The 24512-nt window shown below is 49.0% G+C and overlaps 1 protein-coding gene across 4 annotated transcripts in view; it reads left to right on the top strand.

Annotated features, from left to right (window-relative positions):
• The window catches only part of CEP192 (centrosomal protein 192), a 70525-nt gene that overhangs the window by 24903 nt on the left and 21110 nt on the right, over positions 1-24512 (top strand). For all 4 annotated transcript variants that reach the window (XM_032467379.1, XM_032467380.1, XM_032467378.1 and 1 more), the window contains 19 exons: positions 383-509; positions 1343-1458; positions 3925-4765; positions 4853-4979; positions 5923-6097; positions 7155-8064; positions 8877-9025; positions 10387-10617; positions 16064-16189; positions 16279-16422; positions 16552-16615; positions 17039-17178; positions 17266-17358; positions 17863-17981; positions 18716-18892; positions 19475-19565; positions 19728-19904; positions 22839-23099; positions 23340-23455. In XM_032467379.1, coding sequence (XP_032323270.1) covers positions 383-509; positions 1343-1458; positions 3925-4765; positions 4853-4979; positions 5923-6097; positions 7155-8064; positions 8877-9025; positions 10387-10617; positions 16064-16189; positions 16279-16422; positions 16552-16615; positions 17039-17178; positions 17266-17358; positions 17863-17981; positions 18716-18892; positions 19475-19565; positions 19728-19904; positions 22839-23099; positions 23340-23455 — 4184 coding nt within the window. The remainder of the gene's footprint in view (positions 1-382; positions 510-1342; positions 1459-3924; positions 4766-4852; positions 4980-5922; positions 6098-7154; positions 8065-8876; positions 9026-10386; positions 10618-16063; positions 16190-16278; positions 16423-16551; positions 16616-17038; positions 17179-17265; positions 17359-17862; positions 17982-18715; positions 18893-19474; positions 19566-19727; positions 19905-22838; positions 23100-23339; positions 23456-24512) is intronic.

The following is a 24512-nucleotide window of genomic DNA, read 5'->3' as shown; positions in this document are numbered from 1 at the left end:
GGGCCTCGTGCTTGCCGAGCACACGCTCTGCCACCGAGCTGTCCCCCCGACCCCCACCCCAGTCCCTGACGGGTATTAAAGCTGCCTGACACACAGTAGGTGCTCAGGAAGTGCTGTTTCTGGGTCCTTGTAATTTGAATCGCCCAGTAAGGGCAGATTATTTGACGTTACTCCTTCTGATGGTTAAAGACAGCAGTAAGGAAATAGAAGGTCCTGTCTGGACTTGGCGAAGTTCGTCTCTGGAAATTGATGTTTAAATGGAAAAAACTGAAGTGTTTTGTTGAAGTCGTTTTAGCTAGGTTACCCGTATTGAGATAAAATAGTTTAGAATTTCTCAAAGCAGCTGAAAATTAAGGAAATAATTGCCGTGTTTATTTTGTAGCCATCGTTTGGTTATTTTATTAGATCACCAGAGAAGAGGGAACCTGTTGCTCTAATAAGAGAATCAGACACACCAAGAAGTAACTTGGAAAAAGGAACGGCTCTTCTGAACCAGGATCTGTCTTCAGGTACTGGAGTAAATGAAGTTCTCAGTGACCTTTTGTAAATCTGTAAGTTAGTGGTTGTGTGATCATGTTCTCTATGAGGAAAAGTATATATAATACTGAATTTTTTCAGTATTAGTTATAGATACGATTTTTATATAACCCCATGTTGCCTGTTCAATCTAAAGTAGAAACATGTCAGCCAGAATGCACCTAAACCCTTTTGTAAAAAAACAGTACATGATACATAATTTGTTCAAGCAGTCTGGTTGACTTTGGCCTATTAAACTACTGAGTTAATGAATTACAGCTGTTTGTTGTCTAGGTAGACTTTTAGAGAGGATTTTGAGATTCGGATTTTGATTATCCACAGGTATGTGTCTGTGATGAATATTTAAAACCAGACTTTCCCGGTTAGCAGCTGCTTTTCACTAGTACGGTGCCTGGTGCTACACTTTACAAAACTGTACAAGATGTGCTTTCATCCTCAGAGAGCCCGCATTCCAACAGGGGAGTTGGGACAGAGAGGTTCTTTATATAATTAATTTCCCACTGTTATAAAGAGGTACTCTCTTTTTAATTCAGTTTGTATATTAGTGAAATGTTTCAAGCTGACAAGTGTTAAATGAATCTGTCAGTATTTTGCAAGGGAGATATTAAAATTCAGTCTTCTTCAAGTTTAGACTTTGAAGAATGGACCGAAATTGGTGACATACATTTAAAGTTTTTGTGAGGATGACTGACGTTTGAGGTACAAAGGTGTCTTCCTGGCAGCTCTGTTCAGTGGTCTGTATCCGTGGATTGTTTCTGGGAGGCAGTGTGTAGATGTTAAGTTGAATATTGTGTGTTTTCTACAGATGTAAATGCACAACTGAGTGAAGGATCAGTGACACTTCAGGCTGAAGAACTGGAAAGTGTTTCACAAGTGGATGTAAATGACACGACACTGACTGCCAGTAAAGGCCAAACAGAGGTATCGTAAGCTTTTCACGAAGGAAAGCTAAAAGCACGGGGTCGTTGTTCTTGTATAAGATCAAGATAAGATCGCATGTAAAAATGCGTAACGTGGGTTTTTTACGCTTAGTTTTATTGTAAATATCCTTCACGTTTTAATCAGCATGTAACAACATACAGAAGAGCTTATTACACAGGCTTAACAGTTGTCACAACTCAGATGCCCCTGTACGCCCCAGGTCAAGTCAGAGAGCGCTGCCAGCGGTGCAGAAACCAGTTCTTTGTCTCCTCGCTCCCCCGGGCACTGCTCCCTCCTGCCTGTCCTCTGACACTCGGTCAGTTTCACCCACTCTGAACTTTACGTACGAGAAGTCGTGTAGTATCGTGTATTTTTCTCTTTGACCTTTTCCACTTGTGTCTGCAGGATACAGCTGTGTGGAGTATGGTGGCTTGTTTCTGTCGTGCACGCTCTTCTGTGATGCGTCATCTGCAGCTGCTACGTCACTCTTCTGTTGAGGGACGCTTGGCGTCTGTCTAACGTGACTGTGACACTGTTAAAACACTGTCCTTTTGTGGTCTTGGAACCTGGAAGAAACATCCTCCCTTTTTTTCTCTCAAAGTGTATCCTGGCCCTTCTTGTCTCTTTGAATTTCCATGTGTTTTACAACCAGATTGCTCCCTTCCACTACCAGCCACAGTAACGCTGCTGGCTTTTATTTGAGATTGCGTTTAATCCATGGGACCGTAAAATTAACTTCTTTATGACATTGAATCTTCTAATCCATGAAAGGTACCTCTCTCTGTTTTAGGTTCTAATTTCTCTCTGTATTTTATGACTTTTTGTGAAGAGATTTTTACACGTCATTTGTTACATTTTTCCCTAAATTGTTGAAACAGCATTTTAATATTACCCTTCTTAACTTAGTTCTCCTTTTGTTGTGGCTAAACAGAAATACATGTTTTTTGATACAGTCACCTTATGTCCAGTAACCACGCTGACCTCACTGTTGTCTGAAGACTGGACTTGTCTGTAGACGCAGTTCCATCCTCAGAACCCTCCGAGGACACGGCCGTTTTGGTCCTCTCTCACTTTTACAGCTGTGTCTGGCCTTACTTGACTGCGTTGTAGGACGGTGTTGAATAGAAGTGATGTCGGATCTCCCTGACTCAGGGAGAGCTTTTCAGTATTCTGTCTTTAAATTTGAGGGTGCTGTTGGTTTTCATCTGTCATTGGATTTTTAGGGTTCCCTTCTGCTTGTTGGCTGCGTCTGTTTTCAGCTTGTTGGGAGGGCAGCTCTTGCCCAGTGCGCCCTGGCAGCTGTCTGGGTGGGGGGTGAGTCACCCCCGTGGCTGTGACTGTGGGGCCGCTGTTGTCTGCGGGGGCCGGGGCCCGCTGTCCCTCGTAAGGGTCGCTGGGCTCATTGGATTCCGTGTGAGAATAATTTATTGAGAATTTTGCATCTGTGCTCATGAGCGGACAGCGCCCTTTCCTGTAATGTCCTTGTCTGGTATTGGCACTAGGGTTTTGCTGGTCTCACTTTTCCTGTTTTCTGGAAGAGTTTTTGTAAGATTGTACCATTTTTCTTTATATTTTGGTAGAATACATTGGTGATGTCGTCCGAGTCTGGAATTTTCTTTAGTAACTTTTAATGGCAGGTTCAGTTTCTTTAATAGTTGTAGGACTATTCCAGTGTGTACAATTTGTGTCAGTTTTAGGAAGTTGCAATTTTCTGGGAATTGTCGTTTTTAAAATCTAAGCTTGAGAGTGTACCGCTCTGACCCCGGCAGCCGTGCTCCGCGTGGCGGCTCACTGTGTTACAGGCGTCGCGTGTTACTCCCGATGCTGGGCGACCTGGCGCGGCATCCCGGGACTGGGCTCACCTCTGGGGGACTCTTTCTTCTCCCGGAGCTTGGCGCCACCGTTTTGTGCTCCTTTTTGAGCTCTCCAGTGCCACTAGGAGGTGGTTTTGGATGTGCTGCCCAGTCCTGGCTGCTCTCAGTGGGAGCTGGTGTGCATCCCTTTGCCTGCTCTTCCTGGAGGCGGATGTCTTGAGTTGCATTTGTAAATATTAGTGTATGTTGCTTTGCTGTCGGCCCCATGTGCTTCCTCCTCACATGTTGCTTGTAAACAATTCTGACATTGAGTGACATACTGAGAATTGGCCCTGCACTCACTGTGGCTCGCTGGTGACTCACCATCAGTATTTCAAGTTTCTGGTTTTAAATTAGTTTCCACTTGAGTTTTAGCATCTCTTTAACTCCCAAAGACTTTCTTAAGCAACTGATGCTCTGATTTTGTACGTAACCCCCTGCGCTGCACTCGAGTTGGCAGCAGCTGTCTTTTCTCGTTAGGGTGTTCGCGGCGCACCACTGAGTTCTTGCTGCTGTTAGTCTCCTGTGGTGCTTACCCAGGAAGATTGCACTGCTCTGTGCGTGTCTGTGCAGCTGAGGTCAGTGTGTCTGATGTGAATGTTCTCATTTCTAGGACACTTTCTTCGTGGACAGCAAGCCCCAGAGGCACAAGGGCAGCGGAGGCGACTCCGTACTGCGGGTCAGCACCATTGCTGCGGCCATTGCAGACGCGTCGGCAAGCGCTGACCCGTCCCAGCTCGCCGCCATGATCAGGGCACTTTCCAATAAAACCAGGGAGAAGACGTTTCAGGAGCATGACACGTGGAAGGGCTGTCCCACCAAGTCTGGTTTCTTACCCAGGGAGTTGGAAAGAAGTGGTGGGTCCAGCACCCTCGATATGGAGAAATACCTTAGGAAGACGGAAGTCAGTGGATGTGAAGGTGGCCTGGAGACTCTTTCAAGAGCGGGTGTGTCTGACATATGGGATTTATCTTTGCCCAGAGAACGGACTCCACACAACATCCGTGCAGTGGACGGGGGTGCTGCTGGCGCAAGTGTGTGGGGGCTGGAGGCAAACACAGCAGCTGCTTTCTGTGGTGGAAACCGAGGGGACGAGAGCCAGATGTCACTAAGGACAGTTGAGGCCATGAGCTCCGTTCTTACAAGTACAGGGGAGCGTGGGGGTGCAGGTGCCCATGTGAAGACACGATCCGCTGACTGCAGGTCACCAGGTACTGGGGACGGTGAGAGGGTCGCCTTGGGGCCCGTCCCCACGTCCAGCAGTTACTCACTGGTCAGGAGCCCCAGGGTGGCGTCCCTGTGGCTGTCTGAGGAGCGCAAAGACTCACGCAGAGGTGGACAGGAGCCCACGCAGCGCGAGTGTGGCAGTGAGATGAGCACCGGCGGGAAGCACGTGGCCTGTGGAAACCCCTACCTCGTCTCTCCTGGGCGTGTCACCTCACCTGGACACGTCGGTAAGGGTCAGAGTAGCCGGCTGCGCTCACAGACTTACACCGAGTGGGGTTTCTCTATTCTCACTGGAAAATGTGCCTTTCTGATAGGTGTGCAGAACCCGCCTCCTGAGCATGGTGGGCGTGGCTCTGAGGACGACCAGGACAGCTTCAGGCCTTCCACTTCTCCGCTGAGTCATTCTTCCCCTGGTGAAGCTTCTGGGACAAGTGTATCAGGGTAGGTGCAAATACATGCTCAGTGTGGGGAAATTGGAAAGAAAGAAAGAAACTGAAAGGAACGAAACTAAACGGCAGAGTGTGTGGGGTGGTGCAGTTTCCTGCCCGCCGAGACTGCGCTCGCCTCGAGGAGAAGCCCGGGTCCTCTGGCCCCACGACGGGACGGACTGACAGAACGCAGTGTGTGTGTGAAACACGGGGGAGTCTCTGTTTGTTGCTTTCTAGTCTTTTTTTCCCTAATATATCATGACCATCTGTCTAAGTCAGTGGATAGCTTTCAACGGCAGGACTTGAAGTGGCTGCGTAGTGGTTTCCATTGCCTGCTTCTCCTGTTCGATATTTAAGATTGCCTGCTTTACTGTCGATAGTGATACATGCTCTGTCCTTTCGGTGAAGTGTGTACAGTTAGCATTAATTTTTCCTCTTAGGGTTAACTTCCAGATGGAGACTCTGCGAGTCAGGGGGCTTGGATGTGCATTCTTAATTGCTGCGCCATTCTGTGCCCAGCGTATTCACAGACGGCACCCTGCCGGTGCCGGGACCACCCCCACTTCTTTGCACTTGTACGCCGGTTCCTTTTCTGTCTTCGCTCTTGGAGCTCAGGAGTTGTCGAATGCCCTACTCACTGCTCTATGTCGAGAATGCAGTGAATTTTTGCTGAGTGAACAGCTGACATGGTTATGTGATTGTGTGTGGAGTTTATTAATGAAACTGCTATGACTTTCAGTAGTTTACCAGATTTACCAGACGACCTCATTTAACAGGCATGTCATTTACAGTCTTGGACAGTTAAGGGTAAGAAGACTGAATCCGGGATTGGCATACGTGGCGGCTAGGACAGGAGGGGTGTTGGGGGCAGCGGGGTACGAGCAGGATGCGCTTCCTGCCAGTGCAGACGGTGCTGAGTGAAGGGGCGGGCAGGTCTCAGGTGTCCTCTCTTCCAGGTATGCTCTGGAGTCTTTCGCTGCAGCAGCCCATCCTCAGAAGCCCGCCTGTGAGAGGGAGTCGTCCCAGCTGACGTGCCCACAGGCCAGTGTGACCAGGCTGACGTACGTGTCGGAACCAGAGAGGAGCACCTGTCCCTCCATGGCCTCAGAGCGGGGCCTTGAGGGCCACAAGGTGGGAACACTTGTGTTATTTCTTTAGTTGGGCTTCTGGCGCTGAAGTCTTACTGGTGTAGGACTCAAACTCGGCCTGTCTAATCCCTGTTGCTGTGTTTTACCTGTGTTGCTGTTTTACACGTGTGCGCACACACACACAGCCACTCATGCTGCGTGGGCACTACAAGGACAAGTGCTTTAGTCTCTGCCCTCAAGGAGCCGTCAGTCTGGTGGAGGACATGCCAGACATGCTGTAGGTTCTGGCAGATGGTCTGACCAGGCGACATGTCCAGCACAGCTTTGTGAGGGGCCTGTTTGGAATTAGTGGAGACGGGGAGACGGGGAATGACGATGTACGTGCCGCGTGTGTGGGACCCCGAGGAGTCTGGATGGCTGCAGTGACTCGTGTCTGGGAGAAGGGAGGGGCTGTGTCACCGAGCCATCAGTGTGAATTTGGGAGTGTGAAGGCTCTGAAGCAGGACGCAGACATGATTTGTGTTAATGTTTCGGAAGCTCGTGGCCATGGAGGGGCACTGACGGCCGGTTAGAGCCAGGCAGGTGTGGCCCCAGGCTGCCAGAGCCAGGGAGGCAAGAGACAGCCAGGCTGAGACCAAGTGGTGGCCGTGGCAGCAGGAGGGAAGCAGAGAGCCCTGGGAGAGCTTGTGGGAGAAGCTGGAGTGCTCCCGCCTGGGGTGCTGCGTGGCTTGACAGTGTGCAGCGCGGACTGAGCTGCATGTGGCTGGTGGGCTTGCAGGGAGGCCCCCTCTGCTGCGCTGTCACTGTGCTAAATCGGTCCCCCAAAGTGACTGAACTCAGGTACTTGTTTCTGGCCCGTAGATGGGTAATGCCTCCTTTTCAGTCTCCTTGTAATTGTTTCTACAGAACAATGAATGCAGACTCTCTAACTTTTAATCCTGCGTTTCACAGCTGCAGAGCTACCTTTCTGTGTATGAGCCAGCTTTTTTCCAGAGCAGTAATGTCATCTAGAGCTGTGTTGTTTTACCTTCTATGAGATGGTTTGAGTTTGTAACGTTCAGTTTATCTGTGGATGGTTTCTAAGCCTTTTTGTCCCACAGAGTGACGTCACCAATGAGCTGAGCACCACGATCGTCCAGTGCAGTCCAGTTCCATCGGAGGCACAGGCCGAGGACGTGTTGAGGGAAGACAGTCTGTTTCAAAGTAGAGGAAAAAGGGCTTTGCCGTACATTATCCAGAAGAACGTGGATACGGGGAAGGTGACTGAAACTACTTCTCTGAGCAGCAACCCTGAAGATGTAAAACCTAACTTGAGGTGGAGTGGAGAGCTGGCCTCCAAAAGTGAGGACCGATCAGAAACCAGCGCAGTAGGTTTGACCTCAGACCCCAGTGAATCGGACCAGAGCAGCCTGGCGCGGCTGAGCAGCTCAGGCCCCAGCCTCCCGGCCGTGCCGGCGGTGCCGCGCCTCCCCACGCCATGCCAGGGATCTGTGGACCGAGGTGAAGGCATTGCTTCTGAAGGTACATCAGCCACTGGCAGTGCACTCAGTTGCCGGGGGCCTCACCAGGTGGCCTCTGGAGACCAGTGCGGCCCCATCCCCTGCACCGTGGCGCTCGCTTCTGCTCCTGAGATGCACAGCATGCCCCTCCCGGTCCCCACGGCTCCGGCACAAAGTCCTTCGACCGCAGCTCCCTGTGCCCAGCAGTGTCTGGATGCCCTGCCTTCAGCTGGGACAGCTGCTCCACCCTGGGGCGGGGCTGCCAGCACTGTGGCCTGTGGCTCCTCGGGGAGCTGTCCTCACTGTGCGCCCCCGGGAGAGCGCATTCCGAACCCCATCTGTCTCGGACGAGATACCGGCTCGGGATTCATGGGGACCTCTTCCCTTTGTCACCCGTGTTCCAGCACCTTCAGCCAGAACCTTCTGAGCACAGCGAAACCTTTTCCTGTGCGGTCTGTCGGTCCACGCTGTGGAGTTGGCCTGTGGGATTCAGGAGTGATGTCAGGGTTCGGTAAGGTGTTTTTTTTCTCTTTCCTGCTGTTTAAAAATGGAGTTTTCTCAATTGGGGCCATAAAACTAGTTTGTTTCTAGGGGATGCTGATTGGCCTGAATTTCTTGTAAGTTTTTCTCTTTATCCTGAATTTGGAACATAGACCATAATATACTTCTGTGCAAGTGTCCCTGAGTGGCCTTTAGAAAAACCTGAAAACTTAGCAAGTGGAACTCTCAGTGCCTCTGTCTTTCTGTTTCTCTCTGGACTTGGATTTCTATTGTTATTTCAAGTAGGAAGCGTCTGTTTAGGATCACCTCTCTGAAGGAGCGAGTCTCCTGCTGGCTCTGAGTGCCCGGGGTTAACCTGGGCTAGTGAGAGACGGCACCCCTGCCCCCCAGCGTCTTGCCCTTTTCCTTCTGGAGGCGACTGCGGCGTGAATTTCCCGTGTGAGGGTGGGGAGGCACTTGGCACCATATGGAAAGTATAAGTCACAGCCTCTGTCCCTTCTTACCGGGTTAGGTGGTGGCTTGTGATTACAGAAGAGAAAAGGGGCGGTCACTGATAGGCAGTGACACTAAGAGCTGATTAGCTGCGCTTTGTTGGATTTGATCAGTTTTAACTGTTTTTCCTCATGGGCTGGATGCGGCCGAGAGAGGACACCGACCTGCCCACGCAGAGCTCACCCACCGCTCAGGAGCCCTGCAGGGAGTTGGGCACTGGACCACGGAGCCTGGGTCCAGGCGGCCATCTCTGCGGGAGCTCCGCGTGGCCAGCTCCGCTTCTGCTTGCGCGCTGGACGTGGGCTTGACTCTGCTCTCCCCACCCCCCAGGCCCAGCCAGGCTGCCGGAGGCGCTGGGCTTTCCTCACGCGTGCTGTGTGGGCATCGCCTCGCAGACCCTCCTCAGCGTCCTGAATCCCGGCGACCGCTGGCTCCAGGCCAGCGTCAGGGTTCTCAGCGTCAGTGTCGACGGGGAGAAGGTGAGCCCTGGATGTCCGTCTGCCTCCTCTGACTCGGCGGCGCGTCAACGCGTGCTGGGTTCTCCCTCCCTGCTGCTTGCCTTTGCGCCGGGAGCCTGTCCCTGCTCATCCCTTGCGCGGAGTCCTCCTGTGGTGGTTCCTGTGGTGTTAAGACGTGACCGCTGGGTGTTTCTCAGTTTCACCAGTTAGTATCATTAGTCATTGTATTTCATCATTACTCATTTATAAAGTCATGCAAATGTGCTTTTCGTGCATTTAAACCACTGACTGGAGCTCTGAGTTTCTGGTCTCTACTTGTTGGTTTTGTTAAATGTGGTTGAATATAAGTTACTGTCATTTGTCCAAAAAAGGCGAAAAAGAAACAAGTTGTTCTTAGGACCTTGCCTTCATTTAGTAAGCGAAGTCTGTGAGTAGTTTATCTGATGGTGCTCTTATGTGATCTTTTGAAATACCTGGATACACAGTTCTAACCTGTTAGCAAGGGTCTCACATGGTCAGTTGCAGCCACTGAAGCTCTCGACTCTGGGTCTCTGTTCCCAGTTACAGCGACCGTTTGCATGTGGTGAGCAGGGAGGGCGGCTCCTTGCAGACCAACCTCAGTAGAGGGGTTTGCTCTCCTGTCTTACTGGAGATACCCGTGCTTTACCTGGTGAAGTAAGGCTGCTCTCCCTGCCCCTCTCCCAGCCCTTCCCTCTGATTCTGAGCTTAGAGGAAAAGCAGGTGATTGGAGGAAGGGTTGAGGTGGAAGGAGGGGAGATTGGAGTCCTTCTTAGGAGCATGTAGATGTGATGTCAGCCCTGGAAGTGGGCGTGGAAAAGAAGGTCCCCGTTTACAGTGAGGGAGGGAGCTGGATTGAGTTGTGATCGCAGACCTGGAGGCCTTAGGAGAGGAACCTTGGAGATCAGTGTAACCCCTACATCACACAGCATCTTAGAGGTCAGGTCCTCGGGGGTGTCCAGAGCCAGGAAGTGGGGCCCGGGTGGCTGTCCGGGGCTGAGGTGTGGGACCTGGGGGGTAGGTCCCAGGTCGATGTCTGAGGCCAGGGGGTGGGCCTGGAGGGCTGTCCGGGGCCGGGGGGCGGGACGGGACTGGACGGGTGGGAGCCCGGGGGGGTAGCAAGGTGCTGCTGTTTTCAAGGAAAGTGAGGTATAGGCAACTTGTTTTCAAAAGTCTTCCCAATTTTGACTAACTGTGCATCTGCAGACGATGAGTTACAAGGCCTGGGTATTTTTGAAGAGGTGATAAACATCTAGACTGGGTAATTTGAGTGACGGGGAATCTTAAAGTGGTTGGTTCTGCTTTTTTAATTTTCAGTGTGAAGTTGCTTCTTAATGGACCGTGTGGCTCTTTTGTTTCTTTAGGTGGATCTTTCAGCATATCCTTGCTTAGTCTTCAAGAATCAAGTCATCGTAAGACCTCAGTCCACAGAAGAGATAAAGGTGCTCTTCATGCCTTCCCGTCCTGGGATCTTCAGGTGCATATTCAGTGTTGCTTCCTGGCCGTTTTCAGCAGACGCGGAGGCAATCATACAGGCGGAAGCCTTGGCGAGCAGGGTCGTTCTCACCGCCGTTGCCGAGACCCCCGTGATTGAGGTGACTGTTAGCAGATCTTTGTCATACCTGGCATTTCAGTGAGGCTGTTAGCCTTGGAAGTAATATTTGGGAAAAATGAATTTGTGGGTGAATGTACCAGGAAGTGACAGTCAAGCTGAACATTGGCTCTTCCTGTCTTCTTACTCCACGATTGTGAATTGCTTCTGTTGTTTTACAGAAGCACGGATACACTTGCTGAGGTGTTTGTAAGCAAAGTATAGCAAACCCTGTCCCCGAGCTGGTTTCCACCGTGTAACGTGATGATCCACATTCACGTTCTCCTCTCCTCTGCACCTGAAGACTGTTTGCTCGTTGAAGTTTCTCTTCTTTTCTTCTCATACGTGTTTTTATTGAAGTATAATCAGTTTAAATGTTGCATCAATTTCTGGTGTGCAGCACAATGCTTCAGTCATATAGGAACATACATCTATTTGTTTTCATATTCTTTTTCACCATAAGTTACCATAAGATACTGAATATAGTTCTCTGTGCTGTACAGTATGAACTTGTTATTTATTTTATAGAAGTTTCTCTTCTTTCTGAAAGTGAAAGAAATTAGGTCTTGCCTAGGGTGGGTAATGAAGCACATGTTGGATCTGTGCCCCTTTAGGACAGTGGAATAACACCAGGGTTTTAAATGCACCCCAGTGCCTGGCCTGGGGAGGATGTGGCTGGTATCAGTAGCCGTCACAGCTCACCAGGGGTTGCAGATTGTCTTGGTTGTGAGTGGAATCGGAATGGAACGTGGCGCCAGATGAGGGAGTGTGAGGGACAGGAGGGCACAGCATGGGAGGAGCGGGGCAGCGGGGAGGCCACTGACCGTGACGCAGTGTAACCTCACCGATGTGCTCCAAGCTGCTGCTGCGTGGCTGTCTCACTCCACAGAGCTCTAGCTGTCACTGTGTCTGGAGGTGCAGTGTAGGGATGAGGGTGGGCACCTCCCCCTGGGCCTGGATGAGCGCCTTCCGGGGCCTTGCCCTGATGCACGTGCCTCCCCGTCCTCCCCCTGGGCCTGGATGAGCGCCTTCCGGGGCCTTGCCCTGGTGTGCGTGCCTCCCCGTCCTCCCCTGGGCCTGGATGAGCGCCTTCTGGGGCCTTGCCCTGGTGTGCGTGCCTCCCCGTCCTCCCTTGGGCCTGGATGAGCGCCTTCCGGGGCCTATCCCTGGTGCACATGCCTCTCCGTCCACCCCCCCCAGGAAGGAAGCACGTTTGTAGAGGGTCTCATGCTATGAACACCAGTGATCTGTCCTTTGTGCGTAAGGGCCATTTGTGTGTCTTTCAGGCTGCTCTGTGGTGCTTGTGCCTGGTGAGGGTTTTCAGCTTTGGTGCTCCTGACGCTTCGGATGGGGGTGGTTTTTGCTGGGGGTGGGGGCTGTCTTGCGCCCTGTTGGGTGTTTGGTGGCACCCCTGGCTGCACCCACCAGCTGTCAGTCGTCTCTCCCCTCCCCAGCTGTGACTACCGAAGTGTGTCCAGCATGACGGGAGTCCTCCCACTTGAGAACCAGTGTTGTTAATCTTCTGCATTTCAGGGCATTCCACTGACTCGGCTTTTGAACCTGCCTTTAAGCCTCTTACATTTTTGTAGCAGGCCTGAAAACTAAGCAGTATTTGAGGTTGTCATATTTTGAGAGGCTCACATATGTCCTATTAAGTGGACTGGTCTGCTCGTTGGAATCACCTGACCAGCTTCACAAATAGCGATGCCTGTGTCCCAGCCCCAGAGATTGTGGTTTCACTGGTCTGAGGTGTCACTGGGGCTCTGAGTCCAGTGTACGATGAGCCTGGGAACCACTGTGTAGGGGCTGGTTCGGTGTCAGCCGGGCCGGTGAGAGCCTTCTCGAGGCGTGGACTCAGGAGAGACCGGACCTGACTGGGGAGCAGTGTTCCCCGGGAGACACGGAGGCTGCATCTGTACAACCGTCAGCTGCCTTCTGTAGCCTCACGCGGGAGCTGCCAGGTAGCGCTGTGCACGTAGTATTTTGTGGCACATGGGCTTTATGCTGGCCGGCTCTTGCCAAGCTACTAGTTTACTTCCCAGAGGACAGGCGTGAGTGTTCCTGGATGCTCTTTGTCATCGTTGGATGCTGACCTGTCTGCTTATGTCCTGGATGTGAAGTTCCTTGCTTTGATCTGCTGGCTCGGACTCCTACTAGTGACGCTGAGCATCATTTCACGTGTCTGCTGGGCGTTCTGGCTGCTGCTTCCTACCTGCTCACGTTTCCTGCCCATTTTTCTCTTGTTTTTGGTGTCACTACCAGTTTTAGTAGGTGTTCCTTACATTCTGGAGTGTGAACCCTCACTAGCAGTGATGCTCTGTGATGATTTTACCCCACTCCTTGGCTCTTCAGCTGTTTGGTTTTTTTCCCCCTACTTTGGTTGGGCTGAAATTTTACATAGAGTCAGGCAAGACCCTGTATCCTGCATATAAAACAAGGCTTATTTTTCCTTCTCCAAAAAAGTGTCCCTCGGGAGAGAGGAATCAGTTGCTTCATACTCACTTCTTGAGGGTAAGGCATTAGCTTTACCATTGACTTTACTTGAGTGGATGTTAGTTTGGGACGTTTCGAAAGGTCACTTGACCTAAAGGGGACTAAAATTTAACCAGATCCAGTGATTATTCCCGGTGGTTTGTAAATGTTAGATGTTACATAGCCTTTTCAACATCATTTTAAGAAACAGTATGGTGAGTGGTGAGGTGGGGAGATATTGACCATATGTGTACAGGGTAAAGAACACAGCTGCCCGTTTTTGGTGGAGCCGTGATCAGTGAGCATCTCGTAGAGACTGGAGAAGTGCCGTGGACCCAGCCTGGATGCACCTGAAGACGGCTTACAGAGTGTCAGCTGGGGCGCCCTTCCAGGTGTGCTCTCGGGTGGCCGCGGGCCCCGTCCCCTTGCCCCATGTTCCCTAGGCCTGCCTGCCTTCTCTGTCTGGTACCTGCAGCATTTGGCAGACAGGATGTCCCCTGGCTGTTGTTACTGTGCTCCTCTTGGCTCCCGGAGTGGAAGCTGCTCGGGTGGCGGGAAGTGTGTCTCTCGCTCCCTCACGGAGCTGTGCTTGGTGCGTAGGGGGCCCGTTAATTGTCGAGACACCCAGACCCTGGGGACGTTGTGTGGCGACCACAGCAGCGCCACTGGCGGTGCGTGGAGAGCGGTCCTGAGCGCTCCCATCACGGGCTGGGGAGTTGTTCCCTTGTTTCCTGTTGTTTCTGTGTGGGAAACGGACGTCAGCTGCCACTGTCCTGCTGACTGTCCCGCGGTCCTGCCATCCGACTGCCCTGTTGCAGTGACGTCTGTCAGTCCTTCCTCACTAGAGTTGGAGGGAAGAGCCGTTCACCTGCCGATTGACCAGAGAGTGGAAAGAATGCTGTTTCTAAATTTATGTAATTTTTTGAATATTGTGTTACATGTCAGAAGTGATGAACATAGTCAGTTAGCTATTTTATCCACATTGCTAAAGATTTAGGTAGTAAAGTTGGCCAGAAAGGCTTTCGGATCGCCTTTTCTGGGACTTAGATTGTTGTGCGTTTTAAAGTACATTTATAGCGCTGTTCCCCACTGTGGTCAGAACACGATTGTCCCGTCAAGGTGACGCTTCTTGTGTGTAATGGGAGCGGCTCCTCTGTGTCTCGAATGCGGGGCTCTCAAAGGTGCTGCTGGCTCGGGCCCATCCCTCTAGCTCTGAGCACCAGCGCTTCTGTTTGCTTCTGGCCTCTGACCGAGGTGTCTGTGCCCCCTTGTTGCCCAGGGCCTCCTGCCGCTCGGGCTCGCTGTGTGTTCAGGCCCCGGACCGTTACCTTCTCAGTGAGACGTTTCCTTCTTTAGTAACAGGTCTCTTTACCCCTGCTGTCTTAAAGGTATTTGGCTGATCTTAATACTGTCTGTCTGCTTTTCTTTTGTTTAGTAATTTCCTGGAATATCTGTTTCCATCTTTTTATTTTTCAGTCTTCAACCTCAATCATGTTATAGTGTCCCTTACAATTCCTGTTTTTTCCCACCTTTCTGGACTCCTACTGGACAGGTTAAATTTTTCTTTCCTCCTTTTGCATCTGCATTAGTCTGGCAGCTACACATTTCTATTTCCCCCTCCTTTTTTGTTTCAAATTGGTTACTCAGGTATAAAATTAGTAGCGTCACTCTATTCCCAAACAATGCAGGAAGCTTGAGTCATTTTGTCTTTGGTTAATATTTTAGTTCCAGATGGTTTTAATACCCCAACTTTGAGCTTTAGCAGGCTGACGAAGTTACATTTTTTTTTTTTTGCTCACCTTTGCTTCCAAAATCTTCTGCATTTCCCTCTAAACAGACTCTCAGGTAGATTTAAAATGTCCTTGTTTTATAACTCACTTCAGATTATCTCCAGTTCTTTGCTGGTTCTGCTGCTTTGCTGTGCTGGGTCTCCCTGGTTATTTTCTTCATGTGGTTAATTTTTTAATTGTTACTTAAAAATTTTTAATATCCATTCACATCCACAGAGGCTACTTTTTGCTCTGGAAATCCCGTGTGTCTGGGTGTTACGAAGTGTCCCTGGGGAGCACTTTGCATAGATGGTGGGGCGTGAAGGTTGCAGTGAGGTTGGACCCCACCTGGTGGCGCAGGCCTTGGTTCCACTTTCTGGTAAATCATCTTGCAGTCCCGGGCAGCTTTCCCTGTTGTCTCTTCAAACATGCAGTTTTCCCAGCTCCCTTTCCATGAAAGGGCACCTCTGAATCTCTGCATGTTTTGCAGGGAGTTCAGACTCATGCAGCCTTGCCTTGCCCACATGTTAACATGTCAGAACTCCACATCCTGGTCTCCCTGGAGGTGACTGGACCTCAGACCATGGGCCACCATGGATGTCAGCTCCCATTTGCTGGTTTGCTTTTGAGTTCCCTTTGTTTTATGTTGGGCTAGGCCAGAAGCACTGATGTGCGTGTGTAAAATAGTATCCGCACTTCTCCATGTGGGGGCTGAGGCTGTGTGTTGTTGGTCTCCCATGTTTAAGGAGGTCGGACCATCATGGGGAGAGGCACTCTTTCTAAACTTAGGACCTGTCTGTTCTGATGTCTTTTTAGACGTTGTCAGTGTTGTCAGAAGTTTGGACTAAATCTGAAAAGGCCAGCATGTGTTCTGGAGGGACGTGAAGTCAACAGAGCTCAGAGAGGGAGGCTGTGTGCTTTGTGAAACCGTCCGCTTGTCTTAGGGTCTTACAGTCTTCAGAGTAACAGCAGCTGAGACATTGCTTTATTCTGTGGGGTGTTTGGGTGTATAGACTTCCTCAAAAAAGGAATTCAGCCTTTATTTTTGTAGAAAATATCAACTGTAAATAAAGTAGCTCAAGCAGTCTTAGGTGCGTTACCTTTGATGCTTACTTTTTGTTTGTGGCTGGAAACGGCAGTGATATGAACATAAGCTGGGATATTTATTAACATACTGCTTTTTATAAATTCCTCCTTTCCGGTAACTAGATAGAAACAGAAAAGAAAGATGTTCTTGATTTTGGTGACTTGGCTCACGGAGGCTGGAGGGCTCTGCCATTAAAGCTGGTGAACAGGACGCACGCGGCCGTCCCGGTCCGGCTTGTCATCAGCGCTGTGAGTCTGGCGTGTGGGGGTGGGCACGGAGGTACCTTCACCCACAGTGCACTGCGGCCCTGCTGAGGCGCCCCTCCTGTTTCTGACAGAACGCCACAGCCTGGCGCTGCTTCACCTTCTCCAGGGAGCCCGTCCACGCTGCTTCCGGAGCGCTGCCCTACGCCACAGTGATCGCCCAGTTGGCAGCTCCCTCCGTGGTCACCCACATGATGCCCGCCAGCTACGATGGACAGGTGGGCCGGTTTAGGGGCGGGGCACTGGCTCAGAATTAGGGGGAAGCTGAGTTTCCAAATTACTTTTTTTTCATTAAGATTTTAATCTGAATGTCAGTGTACGTGTAAACTTTTAATTTTGTTTTACAGGATCCAGAATTTCTGATAATTTGGGTTCTTTTCCATAGTCCAAAGAAACAGATCCCTTCTTCAGGTACCACGTTTACGTTTTTGGGAATTGCTTTACTCAGTGGCTAAGTAAACTACAAAGTTGAGGCTTATTTTCTCTGTCACTGAATGTGCCAAGCATCTACTGTAATTTGTTAGATATTTTATGTTGTTTTAAAAATGGGCAGAGAGCATGCTGTTTTAGGTCAAATCCATCCAATTATGAATAACCCAAGCAAGTGCCACTGAAAACCTTTTGGGGGTCTTTCTGCTAATTGATTTTATCACATCTGCCAATTAGATGCTTCCTTTTCTCCTCCACTTATGTTTGTTCCTCTTTTGAGTTCTTTAAAAAATCATTTTGCTTGCAATTTTTCCTGCCCCACACAGGGGCATAGTGTTGGCCTATCTGTGGCATTTAGAGTTAAGTAACTCTCCGGTGTCTGAACTAAAGAATGGCCTTCCATAGAGATTTTGGACTCAGCAGAAGAGTTCTTGGCGAGAGTTGATGTGGAGCTTGACAGCCCGAACGCTACGCCAGTCATCACAAGTGTCAGTCTTCGGGCCAGAGCAGGAGTTGCCAGGATACACGCCCCTAAAGACCTGCAGGTATCCCTGCCCCCACCTCCACTTCACGTGCCGGTGGGCTTGTTCTCGTGGCATTTTTCTAAATGCCTATTCTTCCCCATCCTCCAGACGATGCACTTGTTTGCCAGCGTGGCTTCCTCGGCAAAGCAGTGCTTACCGTTGAAGAATGCAGGGAACATTGACGTCTACTTGGACATCGAGGTAAGAGTTCGTGCCCCTGCTGTGAGGCCATGGGTGCCCCCGCGTCGTGAGGGCTGGTGCACTTCCTGCCTTGGCTGGGTGCCGTGGGGTCGGGGAGTGTCTCAGCGGGACTTCCAAGCTGGCTTCCGTGATGTGAAACAGATGTGGGCTTCAGCCGGGACACCCAGTGATACGTGTATAAGAACCAAGTTCTAGGTTTGTTCCTGGAGCCTGTGTGCTCCCTATGGCTCAGGGGAGTGGAGGAGAGAGAGCCATATGTGTAGACCATGTTTGGGACTTGTGGGTGAGTGAGGGGTGTTCGTGGCCAGGAGTTAGGGACAGGTGGTGGCTAAAGCTTGTCACGGAGCAGGAAGGAGAGAGAAATGAGACTAGGTGGGACCCTGGTGGACAAGGAGGAGGAGAAATCACCGGTCCTAGTAGGTGAGGAAGGTAAGTAAGACGAGGAGAGAGTAAAAGCCGTGCCTGCCTAAGTCAGCCTTTCCATGTAATCGTGTCAATATTCAGATCCCAGATCGAGGAAGTCACTTTTCAGTGGATCCAGAGAATCTATTCCTTAAACCTGGAGAAGAACAGGAAGTTACAGTTTCATTTACTCCGAAGGACCCAGAAGCCCGTGAGGAAAGGTAATGTGAAATTGTAAAGGCAGGTTTCTCCTTGGCCCTCAAAGCAGCCCTCACTCCCCACGCAGCCTGGGGGGCGCTGGTGCCGCTCTGCTGAGTCCCGGGTTTCTTCTTTCTGTTTCTGAAAATCTCCTTAGAATCAGCTGACTAGAAAGCCAGAAGGCATTTTCAAATGCCTTCTGACAAAACTGGTAGTAACATGTTAGTCTTGATGTTTCTCATTACCGTTTTCTCCAAGGAAGCTTTGGGTTGGCCTTGTCAGTTGTTGGTTGTCAGATGCTGTCCCCACCCCTTCTCCAGCCAGGGACTTCTTAGCATCCAAACCCTAAGTGAACATCACCTTTCCATGGCAGTGTTTGAACTTGCTTGATAAACGCAGCTTAGCACGCTGTCCTGAGCCCACATGGCCCAGTCGTGCCTGGGTTCCCGCGCCTCCCAGGCACCTGCTAGGCCCTCAGGAGGGGCGCTGGCTGCATGCGCAGCCCTTACCTGCCGGGTTCGCGCCCTCACCAGGGCGCCTTTCCTCAGCCCTCCCCGGACCCAGGTCTTCCCCGTGGGCAGGGGCATGCCACAGTCTGCTTCCTCATCTGTGTCCTCGCTGGCCAGTGTGCCCTGAGGGCGGGGTGCCTGGTACCCTTGGCACCCGGCTCAGTCTCTTGAACAGAGGAGGCCTGGAGGAGATAGTTGCCAAAAGAGTTGATTTCTAAACATTGAACTTAGGTGGTTTTCTTTGTTAGGATCTTGAAAATATTTGTACAGCCCTCTGGCCCCCAGTATGAAGTGATGTTAAAAGGTGAAGTCGTTTCTCTAGGAAATAAGCCTCCCACACCTGGGTCTTGCTGCTCAAACATTCCATCGATTTTATCCAACAAGCAGTTTCTGGCGTGGGCAGGTGTCCCTCTCGGCAGAACACAGTGAGTACTGTCGCGGACCGCGAAGGTTTTGCTCTCGTCAATTACTGTTACTCTCCTCTGTGTTAATTGTGACGATGTCAGTGTTCTTAGAATTGAAATGAAGCTAGCATACAGTCCTTATTCATCCTATCATGAATTCAAGTGTTTTTTTTTTTTTTTAAGTTTTCACCTCTGTTTAAAGTACAATCCAAAAAAAAGAACTTAGGTTTCAATTTTCTTAAGCTCTTTGGTGAATTCTCTGCTGATGCCCAAATTTAGGCCATTAAGAGTATCTTTGTTTCTTGTCTGGAAAGCACTGTGAGTGGTAGACAGAAAAAACAGACCTTGCATCTGTTTAAGGAGCTTACAAACTAGTTGATGAACAGTGCATGTTCTTAAGCAGCTCTCAGTGAAGACGTTGCCCAGCTAGACCCTTGGAAGGTCCTGAGTGTCTGTAAGTCTAGGAGCTACACCCCTTGGCGGCTCTGCGCCCAGGCAGTCAGTGCATCTCTGAGCATACGCTTGGTTTCAGTTGACTCTGTGTTGGTGATCTTAGCAGTATCCCAGAGGGAAACCGCATTTAAAATGTGTCATTGTTTTTAGGCTTCAGAAACTAGCGCTAAGAAATAATTCGACATCTGCAGCCCAGCACTTACGACTGCTGATTAGAGGCCAGGACCAGGACTGCTTCCAGGTGAGTGAGTGCATGGTTCTGTTCTGTCTCCCGTGCTCTCGGGCCCGGAGCATTTACGCGTGGAGACCGCCTTGTGCTGCTTGTCTGCAAAGAGCTCTTGGCGGCGGAGTGTTTGTTTTTGCTTCTGCTTTGTTTCACGCAGTGATTGTTTTTAAATTGCAGCTTCAGCACACTTTTGGCTCAGAAGAGCGATTGACCAGTAGCTGTGAGATCAGAATTCGCCCGAAAGAAGACATTTACGTCTCTGTGTTGTTTGCACCTACTCGATTATCCTGTATGTTGGCTAAACTAGAAATTAAACAACTTGGTATTCGGTCACAACCAGGCATTAAGTTCACAGTAAGATGATTTTATCGCTTTTTTTTTCCTCCCATAGAGCTTATGATGTGTGTAACTATTCGTTTTATGTTGGTTAATGCTGAGTACTCTGCTTCTTGTAAGTCAAAACGTGTGATGACCTAGGTCTGCACACAGGTTAGGAGTAATTACGGGCTTCGTAGGCGTGTCCCATTGTGAAAGTAGCCGCCGTGGTCCCCCTGTCTCCTCTCATGCTTCATTAGATGAGTTTCATTCTAGTTTGTAAGTTTTGAAATGTGCTCAACGTTTAAAGAACCCAGTTTTTTGGTAACTCCAGATGACTCTTTTTAAGATGTTGACTTTCCAAGTAAATGTTTTCCTTTCATTTCAGCAAAGTGTCTGGTGACACCATTTGCTAGACTTCATTCCACGTACTAGGGATACAAAGACAAGAACCTTTTACATTTTGTTCCTCTCCAGCATAGTTTTGTCAGAGGATTTCAAGTCATTTGTTTAGAGCCGAGCACTAAGAGGGGAAAGTGGTAAATCACTGAGGAAGGGAAGGAGGGGCAAGGTCAGGTGAGAGCTGGGCCTCATAAGGCCGAGCAGGCTTTGTGGGGGGTGAGGGGCTGAGACTGAAACTTTGGTCCGTTTCCTGATGTCAGAGAAGAAATGTGATAAATTACAAGGTTAACAGTACTTTAAACAGAATACATAGATTATGGAGACAGTTGGTAATTTCTGGAGACATTCGTGGTTGTCACAGCTGTGAGGGGCGCCCAGTGGGTCAAGGCCAGGGCTGCGGCCAGACGTCTGGCCGAGCCCAGGACGCCCTCAGCTGACCCGGCCCCTGGGGTCCACGGTGGCGAGGTGAAGAAATGTGCCCTTGGACAACAGCTTTTCTGGTCGGATTTCGTTTCATTTCATCTTTTTATTAACCTTTCACTCAGTGATTGTTTCTGACTCCTTAGACTTTGAAAATACAGGAGAACACTTACAACGAGTGTTTTCAGAAGCTAATTTTTCCCCTGTTACTTTTGTTTAATGCGTAAGATTTATGCAAGTTTCTATGGGAAAAGAAAAATTAGAAACACTTTTGACTCTGGAAATTAGCAGCACTCGCTCTGAAAGAGGTGTGATTTGTAGCGGCTTCAGCTCTGACACCCTTTAAAATGCTGTTATTCTGGCGGTGGGTAGAGCTCAGTGGTCGAGCACTGCTTACTGTGTACGAGCTCCTGGGTTCCATCCCCAGAAAAAACCACCATAAAATGCTATTGATTTGTGCTAAAAGGCAAGTAAAGCTAATTTTTTGGGCACCTGAATTTACCTTTTCAGAATGTTTCTCCACTTAGTGCCTAACAGCTTGAAAAGGCTACTGATGCCTTGAAGTTTGCAAAAGGTTCTTTGGAGCCTGTTGTAATAATTAGGAATGACTGTCATTTTTAAAGGAGTACATCTTAAAGGGTGTGAAGCTTGTCTCCCAGCAGGGTAGCTGTTTTCCTGCATTTTGTTTGTTTGTCTCCCCCTTAGAAGTTAAGTGTAGTAAGTCCAGAACCGTGAAAGCGGTAGTCTTTCAGATAAGAATACAGCGTTTTGTTTGTTTGGGTTTTGCTTGTCTTTTTTTTTTTTTTTTTAACATGTTTGGTAAAATTTTACCTGATCAATCCTTTTTTTTTTTTAATTGAAGTGCAGTCAGTTACAATGTGTCCATTTCCGGTGCACAGTGCAGTGTCCCAGTCACGCATACACATGCATGTATTTGTTTCCATGTTCTTTTTCATTAAAGGTTACTACAAGATACTAAATATAGTTCCTTGTGCTGTACAGAAGAAATTTGTTTATGTATTTTTACGTCGAGACATTAACATTTGCAAATTTTAAGCTCCCAGATTTATCCCTTCCCATCCCGTTTCCCCAGTAAGCGCAAGATTGTGTACTACATCTACCAAGCTGCTTCTATTTTGTAGATGAGTTCATAGTATCCTTTTTTCTTTTTTTCTTTCTTTCTTTTTTTTTTTTTAAGATTCCACGTATGAGTGATACCATGTGGTATTTTTCTTTCTCTTTCTGGCTTACTTCTATTAGTGTGATAATTTCCAGGTCCATCCATGTGGCTGCAAATGGCAGTATTTCATTCTTTCATGTGGCTGAGTCGTGTTCCATTGTATACATACACCACAGCTGCTTTATTCAGTACCTGTTGGTGGACATTTGAGTTGCTTCCATGTTTTGGCTGTTCTGTTTTTTCCCATGTTCTTACTTACATGACAAGAGTTTATTCTGAAGCCTCTTTCCGGTTGGTGCTGAGCCCACCAGAGCCCGTGGCTCAGGGACTGCACCGCCAGCACCTGGGGCCTGACCCCAGCCTGCGCCCGACTGCCAGCGGTCTGTCCTCCTTGACAAGTTCTTGGCTTCTCTGGGTCCCTTTGGCACATTTCTCTGTGACTCTGCTAGACCAGAAGTTAACAGGATCATGTGATCATGGATTTTTCTACCTCCAAAACTTTTCATGTTGTAAATTCAGAACTACTGGGAATTTGAAAGAATTACACGGTAAACACTCACATATCCCCCACTCCATTTCTTTTATCACATATTCCTGAACCGTCAATTCAGCTTTTTCACGCATTTCAAAGTGTGTTGTAAACATCAGTGTGTTTCCTGTCGGGCGTTTCTTCCGCAGGCACATCAGTACTAATCTCTCTGTTGCTCCTTGTCATCTAAGCGTGGTTTCTACAACAGTGAAGTAATTATTCTTGGTATTCTGGAAGGTAAATAATTCTGCAGCTGTTAGATTGCTTTTCCCTTAAGACAAACTCTTTAATATAATGCTAGACTGGGTGTGGGGTAACAATTGGCTGAAGTACACAAATGTTAATAATTTTAAATCTGTATTTTCTTCTCTGACTATAATTTAATCTTCTGATTTCTGCTGACTTAAAAATAATTTTGAATGTATATATTCTGTGTTTTCAGATACCTTTGTCTGGATATGGAGGAACAAGTAACCTGATTTTGGAAGATGTTAAAAAGTTATCTGACAGTTACATGGTAGCAGTGAACGACTTAGTGCCTGGCAGAGAAAGTAGAATTGTTTTTTCTGTTCGTAACACCGGCTCTCGTGCAGCTTTTGTGAAAGCAGTAGGTTTTAAGGATTCTCAAAAAAAAGTTTTGCTGGATCCTAAAGTATTAAGGATTTTTCCAGATAAATTTGTGCTCAAGGAAAGAACACAAGAAGTAAGTATAAAAGTGTCTGCACTAAAACTGTGAGCTCATTTTTACGTTAAGTGCTGATGGTGTGTTTCATGGCTAGAAGTGCGGGCACCACGTGACAGTGGCGTGGGGGTGGCAGTGCTCACCCGATTTTGGAGGTGCTGCACTGGTGCGTTCGTGCCCCCGTGATGGCTTATTCACAGCGAGATGACTTACTCAGGAAAAATGCTTCATACTCACTCCTGATTTTTCTCTTGGCATCAGGCTGTTACTATAATATACACTCCATCAGACAGAGAAAGCAGTTCTAACACCACCACAGAACTGTCAACTGTATACTTTTTTGGTGGAGATGAAATTTCAAGACAGCAGTATCGAAGGTGGGTTTCTTATCTTAGCCTACGGGAACTCCTCGGTGGGGCTGACTAAGGCTTTAAAAATGGTTTGGGATTGGAATTTATGGAACATTTCATCACTTACTCGTGAACTGGCAGATGGAAAGTCTCGTTAGAAGCTGTGTGGCCAGGAAGCTCCCTGTAGGAGAAATATGGGCAGAGATACCCATGGGGGCTCCGCTCCAGGTCCTGTGAGTGCATGTCTTGGAGACACATGCCAAGCCTCTGCCCTCCACCCGCACGGGGCCTCGGACCCCATCACGGGACCGTCTTCATAAGGTGGCAAGCCAGGCTCAGAAGACATGTAAGAACTAGTGAAGGAGGACGTTACATAACACGCCTGACTTGGAACGTTTCTGGGAATGTTGTGAGTTCCGTGAGAGCGTCAAGCCGTGTTTCAGGAATGTGTCAGGTGTTTAACCCGGCCAGCTGCTTAAAGCAGGTATTCTAAAAATGGGTACATCGGATTTAAATGTAGTTTAATGTGCTGGGAGGTTGTCAAATTTATGTTTCGGTCTAGGTATGATTGAAACACTCTTGGTGTTGAATTCAGGGCTCTTACTTCCAGAGTTTCCTAGCCTAGGTCTGAGCCCAAAGTGAGTGAAGCTTGGCCACTCAGCGCTCATCACCAGCAGGAAGGCACTGACCCCCAGGCGGGCAGGGACGTGTGCAGGGACCCACCTCTCCTCTGCCCAGTCCTCTGCCGTGCTTTGTTCTGATACACAGTTTAGGAGATTTTTAATCTGTTGAGGACTATTGGAATGTTAGTGATGAGCAGCCACATGGTGGGAGAACAGAGCTGCTGGGAAGAGCTCGTTTGGAGCCTGGTTTGTTTCTCAATTAAGTATTAAGAGAAACTGACATTTGGAGAAATAAGATTGAAGGTTTTTTGTCTTTTTTTCCCTTTCTCTCTGCTGGGATGGAGAAATCAGCTTACTGCTTTATAACTCTTTGTCATAAATTTGTAGTAATGAGATTTCTTTGTGAACATCTGGGTTTTATAGAGAAATTTACATTTCAGTTCTTTCACCTCAAAATTCTC

The sequence above is a fragment of the Camelus ferus genome, chromosome 24 (genome assembly GCF_009834535.1).
Source record: "Camelus ferus isolate YT-003-E chromosome 24, BCGSAC_Cfer_1.0, whole genome shotgun sequence".
Classification (NCBI taxonomy): domain Eukaryota; kingdom Metazoa; phylum Chordata; class Mammalia; order Artiodactyla; family Camelidae; genus Camelus; species Camelus ferus.
This window is presented reverse-complemented; position numbering and strand designations above follow the sequence as displayed.